Source organism: Musa acuminata, chromosome BXJ3-3 (assembly GCF_036884655.1).
Source record: "Musa acuminata AAA Group cultivar baxijiao chromosome BXJ3-3, Cavendish_Baxijiao_AAA, whole genome shotgun sequence".
NCBI classification, from domain to species: Eukaryota; Viridiplantae; Streptophyta; class Magnoliopsida; order Zingiberales; family Musaceae; genus Musa; species Musa acuminata.
Genome location: NC_088351.1, coordinates 38,507,839 through 38,518,102, shown reverse-complemented (window position 1 = coordinate 38,518,102; position 10,264 = coordinate 38,507,839). Strand labels below are relative to the sequence as shown.

Genomic DNA, 10,264 nt, shown 5'->3' with positions numbered 1-10,264 from the left:
ATTGATGCATGTTTTACATGTTATTTTAATAATCTATGATAATTCTACGAATCACATAACTTATTTGGGTTTTTCTTTTTATCATTTTCATGTTGCGACGTATGATGAGAGAGACGAAATGTCGAACATCTTACGATGGTATAGGATTGGATAGGGTTCTCACCTAATTATATATTATCATATGTAGTTAGTTATTTTTATTATTATGGTTCATACATTTTAAAATGTTACATTGGTATACGAAAGTGAAACATCTAGGTTTATCTATCCTAACAATATTAATTTTATCAATGAAAACATAAAAATAAAAGGTAAAAAGATAATTTTAACATTCGGTGATGAACAACGATATCACTATTATTGATGCTGACGTAATTGCCTCGTCGCCTATGATGACAATAAAGTTCTCTATCATCACAATATCGCTCGCCTCCATGAGGAGTGCACCATCTCGTCGAAGGTAGGTGGAGTCACGATAAGAGTAAACATTATCATCGTCGAAGGTGGTTAAGCAACTACGTCGACATCGATGCTAACGATGCCGCCATTCGCCACCACCAACATCGTCCACCATCGAACTTTAAAATTATCATTTTATTTTTTATTTTTATATTTTCATTAATAAAACTAACATCATTAAAATATATGAATATGAATGTTTCACTTTAAGATATAAGAAAACTAATTACAGAAAATATAATTAGCCCTAAGAATATGAATATGAATATGAAAATATAATATATGAATATGAAAAGTCACTGACTTGTAGGCCAACCATCTCATGCCCACTAAATATTCAAAAGTCAAATTCATATTACTATTTTTCTTATAAAGTTAATTGCCACGATTTTGCTATCACAAGTTAAAACCTTTACCCGCCCAAGTTTTGCCTAAAATTGTCAATCAACCTACTCCCTTTGTCTAAAGTCATCCCATAACCAATTAAAAAATATCTAAACCTATTCGGTAATCACGAGTATCTAATACAAATTTCATCCGTTATCATCAGAATTTAACAGAGTACATATGACTTTTATCTAATATGAAGACAAATATGATTAACTATCCAAGTTCATGAACCCAAATTGCAATCTAATTCAAATATTGTTTACTCAAATCCATTTGAAACTCAAGTAAAATGTATCGCTTGACTGAGAGGACACCTTTAAACTGAACTAGCTAAAAAGGAACCGGAGTGTGGTTTATGAAAGTCAAATAGCACCAAGTAATCGAATTAAATTAAAATCAATCGACTCTCTACTTTATATCAGGAATGATAATGATAGAAATTTGGACTTGGTAAGCTCCTAAAATATAAAAAATACAAACTCGTATCTGACTTGAGGACTTATTTTTATATGAGCCATGCAAATTCTTCGTTTTGCTCCACGGGCAGACCACACTGGCATTGATATTGATCATAATCTCATGAAGTATCCGCAATCACTCTCGCATTTCCATATGTGGCAGTGGGGACTAGGACTGGAAGAAAAAGCATCAGTGTAAACAACTAGGCCTTTAGAGAAAGTAATAGATTGTCGAAACTTATCCCAAACGATGGCAGTAGCAAATGGGGCGGCTGCCCTCGGACCACTAATAGCCATGCTTGTTAACTGTACAGGAGTTTAAAGGACTATGTTTTCCTTGGCCGTGGGTAGTAATGGAAATCAACGAACCTATCTAATGATTTTTTTTTTTCGATGTGTCGACGGTATCAAGTGATTGTCATTTGCTTGACTCTTGTCAGTTCCAAGTCTTGCTGTTTCTTGAGATATCTTTGTGCGGTAGCAGCTACTATCTTTGCAAAGAAGTTTATGAGCATAAGCCATATCACGGTATTCCATATCAAACTGAAGGACAGATTCCAACGCTTCGCCTACATAACAAAAATTATTCAGAAAAAAACCACCTAACTTCGTGGAGAAATGGATATGACAATGTGAAATAAATGCACAACAGGTGAAGGTGAAATTCGATGGCTCCAAATATTAAATTAGCCTACCATTCCATCTGAGAGAGTTGATCCAGGAACCGATGCTGATAAATACTTCTCTTGAGCCATGTGCAGTTTCGTAACTAGGTTGGGCAGGACAGAAGAGAAGCCAGGGATGAAGCCAAACACCCATATTAGCTCTTTTTCCATCCATTCCAGGAGTTGGTTATTGCACAAAGAGATGATGGAAACTGTCTGCAACAACAAAATGGACAGCTGTGCTATCATTTAGGATCACTGCAATCTCAACTTTTAGGATTCTGCTGTATTCATAATTAGGTGATTAAGGTAGTAGAATACATCTTGATATTCAACTCATACAAAAGTATTAAAAAAACCAGGGGAATTCATATGATCCTAGAATTATAAAGCCACCTAAAATACATTAAGTATCAAAAACTATTATAAAGGAATAATATAGGATCAAAAATAATCAAGAGCCAACTTATCACCTGTATGTGTGCCTTTATTATCGCCTTTCCAGTCAAGGTTGCTAGGAAGAACTTCCAAAAAGGAATTCCAAATTGTCCACACAGGATACCAGCAAGATCAAACAGCGGGTTTGGCACCTAAGGTAACAACGTTCACATATAGAGAACAAATTTTTAAATGGAATATGAGTTAAGCAGCAATGAGATGAAAAAAGCAGTTATTCCTAATGGAATTCACAGGAAGGCCAGAGGCTTAAAAGAAACTAAATTCATGACTGTCAGTTAGGTGAACATTCATCAAAAGAACAAGTGCTACCAGGGAGAAATTAACACTAACCGAAGCAAGTACTAATATTGTAAAGAAGTTAAGATGTTGTGAGTGAGAAAGAAGCCAGCGCTTGATTTTCTTTAAATAAAAAGATAAAAATCCATCTTGTTTTGATGAAGCAGCATCTAGTTCTTCCACAGCGCCCACTTTATTTCCTGACAAGCGTGCTGCAAAACTTTTTTGTGTTAGAATGGGTTTAACATGAAAGCACTGACCAAAGATTGGATATAACACAACCACAACCATGCAGAAAAAGCAAATCAGTAAAAAAGTGAGTGAAATCTCCTTGCAAGTATCAAATAAAAGTAAAGAACAAAATGATGATCCAAAATACAACATTTGGTGAGAGAAACAACCGATACTTTACCAGTCGGATCAATACATAACGATCGATATTTTACCAGTCGGATCAAGACTTATCTACATCAAACTATATAGCTGGATACTAATACATATACAGTTCATTATTATTATGATTTTATTCCATGAAATAAATTGGCATACAGATATCATTGGCCTTCCCCAGATCTCACAATGGTGGAAGTCTCATGCACTAGGTATACCCTTTTATACTGATATCATATTGGTATTTAAAACCGACTAGATATCTCGCTAAGGTACCTTTACTTTTGAGATTTCATCTTAAGTATCTTACGGCAACGACATAGCAAGGAAGAGGACATAGTGGAGATGGTGACAACGACATAGTAATGAAGAGGAGGCAGAAGAAGCTACGATAGCAGAGAGAAGCAACATAAGAGAGAGAGAGAGAGAGTGTGTGCGTGTGAGAAAGAGAGAAGAGAGATCATGAGGGTTATGCAATCGAAGAGAAAATACTACTGTCAATGTAATCGTTAAACTAGAAAAAGATATTATAGATAATGCGCAACAAACTTATTGCCTGGCACAGTTCATGGAGAAGAGAGGGTAAGCGACTAAGTGAGAAAGAGAGAACACAAAGGCAAGGGAATACAAAAATACACCTCCAAATACAACTATTGGAAGCAATGTTTTCAAAAGGCGATAGGTGCTCGCCTAAGCACTCGAGCGAGACGAGACGAGGTCCAAGCACCTGACAAAACTTCCGAGCGAGGCATTTCGTTGAAGCACCACCGAGCGCTAGCCTGAGCCTAGGCATTAGGTGCCTCAAGTGAGCGCTTGAGTGAAGATGGGTCTAGATTCGTGCTCGATTCAATTGAACAAGCAAGTTAGTTCAATCGAACCAACTAATCTACCTAACACAAAACTTCCCCCCAAACCCCCCCAACCCTTGACCCGGTTTGTCTTCAAAGAGAAACCCTATGTACATTGTTGTCGCCTTCGTCTGCAACTTCGTTCATCGCCACCACCTTTGTCCGCAATTTCATTTCGCCGCCACCGCTTTCGTCTGTAGCTTCCTTTGCTGTCACCTTCGTTCGCAACTTCCTTCACCGACGTCGCCTTTGTCCATAGCTTTCTTCATCGCCACTGCCTTAGGCCATAGCTTCCTCTACTGTTGTTGCCTTCATCTGCAGCTTCGTTTGCCGCCCTCTCCATTCCCCACTTTCCTACGTAGTTGCTTGCCAGTTACTCATCTTCTCAGTTCCCTCTTTACTCCACCAGTTACTTCATATGATTTCACTTTGAAGTGGCATTTTTATTTTTATGATCATATTTATCAATCGTAATATATTTTTTTTATATTTTAATATTATGGAGCATCGGGTGAGTGCCTAGGCAAGTACCTAGCGCCTCGAGCGTTTTGTGACCTTGGCGTCCACTGCTTTTAAAAACACTAATCAAAAGATAAAAAAATTATAGATCTTAGATGGTAAGCTTCCTTTTCAATACTGAACTGTACCAATATATTTAATGCCTCATAAGTCGATACGATTAGCTTACCAGGCTTCCTACCCTATTTTGAACTTGTCCTGTCTAGTAAGCTCAATGTGTTGAGCTTACTGAACAACATAGTTCATAATAGACAATCATGAGAAACCATCTGATTTGTGCCCCAATTGGCTATTGGACTGTTAAATAACAACCTATATTGGTATTTGATACCTTGGTATGAATATCAAAGTCTCCGATAGAAAAAATTATGGAACAAATCGAATTATCATTGTAACATCCCTGATTAGTCCCACATCGAAAGTGGGCAAGACTAAGATTGACTTATAAGAGTCTGATAAGTGTACTACTATCAACTTCAGCTTAAGCATTTTGATCAGTGGTTTAGACCAAACGAAGTTGATAGGCCAGTTAACCCATCAGGCTCGGGTCATAATAATCATGATCTATCAAACATATTCACCCATGAAATAACTGAAGGTAGCCCATTCGATTCCTTTCTTCCCCACAACCATTCTATGGTTGCAAATTACCCACTTTTCAAAGAATGCAGTAGTAACAGTATCTTAGACTGGAATTCTGATGGCAAATAAGCAGCTATAAATCACTATGGAACATCTTAATTGGCTAGAATTTGATGCGTTAAAGGCTGATTATCTAAGTGAGCTAACATAGAGGAAGCTCTACTTATCCTGAATTTCTTGTGGAGTTAAGTTAGAAACATAAACTAAGCCAGAATAGACACATATTATCAAATTTAGAAAAGCCGAAAAGAGGAAACAAATAGAAATCCTTCCTTCAATGAGATTAAGAAAGAACAACTCTGTGTGGTTCATGCAACTTTGTCTCTGAAAGTGAATAGTAGCAGTTCAAAACATTTGGGCTCAATCTTGAGTGTTAGCAAGCAACATCAGAAAGATGACCTGACTAAATTATGTTAACCAATTGCATAATGGAACTGCATATGCAATAAGTTACCTGCTCTTGCAATGAAATAAGGAGGAAGCTCCCCGAGGGCAGTACCCAATCCCCAAAGAATGGCTTCAAGCTGAACCTGAGGGAGTATACTGCTAAGAGGAACCCTAACCAAAGAACCAGGTAAAGGTGGAAAAACTGGAGGTCCAAACTCTGAACAGTCCTTTTCAAGCCATGAAGGACTCATTTTTAACTGTATGGTATCATATGGTGCAGCCTTCAAATCAACTCGACCACATTTCATGGCTTTTATTGTGAAAAAAGCAATATGAGGACCCAAATAGAGAACAAATGTGTGCAAGCCAGACCCTGTAGAAAAGCAACATAGGCTTGTTATATTTTTCGAAACAACTTTAAAAATGATGGCAGTATTGAATTTGGATTTTAGTGAACAAGATTGTAAACGTTCTGCGCGTAGATAAATATGATGAAACCACCATTTGTAATATATACCATTCGTTGCAAGAAGTGTAGGTTAGTTCAATATGCCATACCAGATACTCCAAATGAAAGCAAATGTGTACATGCCTAATGCATAAACAGATGCAACGGCAGAGTGTCAAGTTTGCTTGCATGCATACTGAGAAAAAAAAAGCTGACTACCTACATAAATATTATTTATTAAGAATAACCAAATTTATGAATGCATAAATCAAGAAGATCAAATGTAAACATTATAAGAAACACAGACTTTCATATATTGTCTATAGTTACCATAATCACAACATACAATATTGCCTATGGTTAGTTACCATAATCCCAACAGAACAAAATATGTGATCCCATATCATTTTGAATTAATAATTATATCAGAATTCCTCATCTACTGTTATCAAATAGGTAAAGTGCTCATCTTTTCTATTTGAAAGAATACTTTTAGAGCATAAATGTTTTGTCATCTAAAATATTTTTAAAAAAGAACCTAGCAACACATTTCATTAGATATAGTCCAACGCAAATAAACAAATTTGCATGACCTAGTATAAACATACCTAGTGAATATTCATGAACTAGACCACAATAGACATATTGGTGTGGATATGCTGATACAAATGTCTCAATCATGCTAGACCTCTGAAAAGAGACAAGCATAAAAAAAACAATGTGTTCAGACTTCATGGTTGGATGTAATAACAGTTGTTACTGCTAAAGGTTAGGTATTTTATGAGTTACTTCTGATGTTTAATTCCTGAAAATAAACTACCTTCGAAGTTAAAGACAATTAAATAATAAAATCTATTAATAATAGTAGTAGTAGCCACAAAGACAGCAGGATTAGGCTATGTTGCTGCCAAAAGATTTCTGAAAGTAATGCAACACAAAATGAACAAAATATTTGAAGACAAGAGTAAAAGTAACAAGGACAGTATGGGGTTTTTCGTGTCAGCTAGTTCATCTGAGAATTTCCAAAAAATCAGCAAGTAGTAACAGACTCCCAATTGCAAAGTACACCCACCCAGCCCGATTGATGATGCTACTCCAAGTGCCACCCACCACAAGCTAAATTTTGTATAGTGGATGAACTCCTGAATATGCTGCAAGCATGACAGTAAACAAAGTTAACAAAATAAATTTAGAAGGTACAATTGAAAAGTATTAGTTAGAATTAAGTAAGTGCTACAAAACAAATTTATCATATCTTCTAATAGATTCATGCTAGACAATCTTATCATGCTAAATTACAACAAAAAAGCATCCAATAGCAAATTATTTGAATAAAGAGTGACATTAATATATAGACTGTATGAAAATATAAAAAGTGATGAGGTGATCACCTTCTCGTGAGGTCCATCAACACTGAAAAGGAGAAGCCCAACAGCAAATACTGGCAAGGACAAGACTAAAATCCAGCCACCTTTTGCCAAAATATATACAAGTGATCGTCTTAGATATTGCAATGTAGCAAAAATGAAAAACTGCAAAGTCTTGAATGGCTGAGTTGTCAATGTCAAATTGAGTAAATCCATCTGATGCTTCTTCTGAAGTTCTGCAGAAGAAAATTCTAGAACTCAGACAATAAGCAGGAAATATCTAAGAGCCACATAAATTTCACTTGATTTTTTTATCTGAAGATTCTGCACAATTATTTCTTAGTCACACATAATGGTTAAAGATATCTACATTATTGCATCTCATCAATAATCCATACATAATTTTTCTGAAGCAACAAGAAATTTTGAATTATAATTGTGAAAAAACGAAAAAGAAGAAAATGTAACGGTAAGCCCCCATTATCCATGACATATATACATAAATATTATGGCAAATATCTATTACCAATATGGTTTGACATATATCTAGCCCCAATTGATTTAATGTAGGATTTCAAATACTTAAAAGTTGTGGCGTAAGACTCGTGTTTTAGAATATTTATCATCTCATAAGCCATGACAACCTATCTAATGAGAGGCATTTAGTCTTCTAATACTCGATATCCAATGACATAAAAACTTCCACATCACAATTTTTCTTTAAAATAGGATGCATAAACATCAATTTTACTCAAATTGGGTCAATATATCATCTACCAAGAATCACCTAATGATTAATAAAAAAAAATGAAACAACAGATAACTAGGAGAACATATACCAAAAATTGATTGGATACACCTTTATTGGAAATAAAGACTATATTAAACAGGCATTCATGCAAAATGCATAAGCTCAAGCACCTTTTTATGCCGGGATGATTGCAAGCTGGAGCATGGAATAATGCAGTGGTTAAAAGAAGAAAAACAATGAATTTGTAAGTTCCATGCATGATGTAGCAAAAATATGGAGATCTATCAGGTTAAAGGACAAAGCCTTAATCATCTCATACCATCCTCGGTGCCTTATCCCCTCATTGAATCCATAGTTTGATTAGGATATATGTTAGTACCAGTTTGAGCCATGCATCAAGAGTAAAAATAATCTAATACCATTTGTCATGACCCATATGGAATGAGTCTAATCCATCAATTGATTCTGATACTTACCCTCAAATCCGTAAATTGCTTTAGGTTAAATTGCTTCAAGATTCGTGATCAACTCCCATCTAGGGCCCAGCAGAAGTTAAATAAGCAAAGGCTCAAGACATTGTTAATTTCATACTTCCATCATGGAAAATATAATATTGGCTCCAAGGGTATATAACTTCATAAATCAATATTTCTCTTGTCAGAACGGTTATATTGAGAAACGATTAGTTCCTCTTCACAAAAATAATAACATTAGCAATTTACTTTGGTATGATCACTAAGCTTATCAACCAAACTGGGAAGAAGATATATCACAAAGTTGCAGCAACAAAGGCTTCTTCAAAACATTTTTTGATTGAACAAGGGCATTTTCCCTATCCTCCAAACAAGGAGGCTTGTAGGTGGCGTATTATACACAAATTTGGTCTCGAATTTTGGTTTGATAATTAATATTTTTATATTCTGTTCCCCAAAAAAAAAGACAAATACTATATATTACTACAAGATCTAGTTCGAGCCCGTACGCCTTTCTGTACATCTATGTGATTTCTCATTTCACCGTATCCAATAGTCATTTTTCAAACCCTGTAGTCCAATGGAAACTTGCATGACTGAGCTATGCTAAAAACATCAGCGTTTCACTTTGGGACCATTTCATTGGCGTCAAGAGTTTTTCCCGATCCAAATAATAAAACAAACCACACGAGTCGGAGAATGTTCTTTTGATATCTGAAATTGAGAGCCTTATTATGTGCTTCATGGAAAACAATACATCTCCACCTTTCAAACCCTAAATATCGTTCCGGATATAACAAATAAAAGTTTGTTTCTAAAAGATAAACAATAATATTGGAAATAAATAAACGCCAAACAATCAAACGTAAAGAAGAGAACAATAGGAAGGGAAATAACCATAGATCTGACATCAGATCTCGTCACATAGAAGATCCTTGCATTGGAAAGATCCCGCCACTCACCTGAGATCAACGTCTCGAGCTCTTCGGGCGATCGATGAGCGGCGGCCGCCTCCCCGGAAGCCATTTTGGCCCAACGCGGATAAAGCCAGGAGCTCGTCAATCTCACCGCCAAGCTCCTCGATCCCCCCCAAACACGAGAACGGAGACGGACTCCCAAGTCGAGATTTCCCCTTATCGGATTGGAGAGTCGATCCGCCCGCGAGCGTGCAAATTAGGGAGAGCAGCAGCAAGAAGGAACCCCAAGAAAGCGTCGGAGATTGGAACAAGCAAGGAGACGGCTGTGAGATCCACCCTAAGGTTTCCCTCTTTCATGACAGATGCTCGCGATGAAGTCGGATACTTTTTTGGAGCTCCGCATTTAAAGAATTATATAAAAGAAGCTTTAATCGAAATATAACTAAAAATATTAAATTATCGTAATTGGTTGTGTGATCTAATAGTATAAGAAATAATGGGCAAAAAGATTGTTCTAGAAGAAATGGGGCCGGGTACAACATAACCCGGTTCGCCCGTGAACCCGATTGACACCATGGAATAAATTGGTCCCTGAATCGGATTCGGGTTAGGAAAATTCGGTTTCTTGATAGTTAGGTTCGGATTCGGATCATCCGCGTAGACCCACTAAACACTTTACGGGACGGATTCCCCATCGCATCAGCCACAGCCGGTGCTCACCTTTCTTGGCTGAGGCAGGGAGCACACTTTTTTCCTTTGCTCCGTGAGATGAGAGATGACGTCATTCGTTGCGTCATCATGGGTATTCCTGGGAG

General features: G+C 36.6%; 1 protein-coding gene across 3 annotated transcripts; it reads right to left on the bottom strand.

The window, feature by feature from the left end:
* Window positions 1-1,075: 1,075 nt before the first annotated feature.
* LOC103979890 (vacuole membrane protein KMS1) lies at window positions 1,076-9,834 on the bottom strand. 3 transcript variants are annotated; one of them, XM_065144450.1, is made up of 9 exons: window positions 9,495-9,703; window positions 7,333-7,559; window positions 7,014-7,092; window positions 5,561-5,866; window positions 2,762-2,919; window positions 2,446-2,562; window positions 2,003-2,188; window positions 1,677-1,876; window positions 1,076-1,482 (listed from the first exon to the last, which is right to left on the bottom strand). In XM_065144450.1, the coding sequence occupies exons 1-8, from the start codon at window positions 9,556-9,558 to the stop codon at window positions 1,715-1,717; spliced, it is 1,299 nt and encodes a 432-aa protein (XP_065000522.1). In that variant the 5' UTR covers window positions 9,559-9,703; the 3' UTR covers window positions 1,076-1,482; window positions 1,677-1,714. The 3 variants fall into 3 exon arrangements, with proteins under 3 accessions (XP_065000522.1, XP_009394414.2, XP_065000521.1); XM_009396139.3 differs by having other exon boundaries at window positions 1,076-1,876; window positions 7,333-7,544; window positions 9,495-9,834; XM_065144449.1 differs by having other exon boundaries at window positions 1,076-1,876.
* Between the last annotated feature and the right edge of the window lie 430 nt (window positions 9,835-10,264).

Bases quoted from the DNA above. Each gene is read 5' to 3' on its own strand.
- LOC103979890 (XM_065144449.1), bottom strand. From the start codon at position 9,558: ATGGCTTCCGGGGAGGCGGCCGCCGCTCATCGATCGCCCGAAGAGCTC. The intron at 7,560-9,494 runs GTGAGTGGCGGG...TCTGAGTTCTAG, and splicing joins GCTCGAGACGTTGATCTCAG to AATTTTCTTCTGCAGAACTT. The intron at 2,920-5,560 runs GTAACTTATTGC...AAAGTTTTGCAG, and splicing joins TTATTTCATTGCAAGAGCAG to CACGCTTGTCAGGAAATAAA.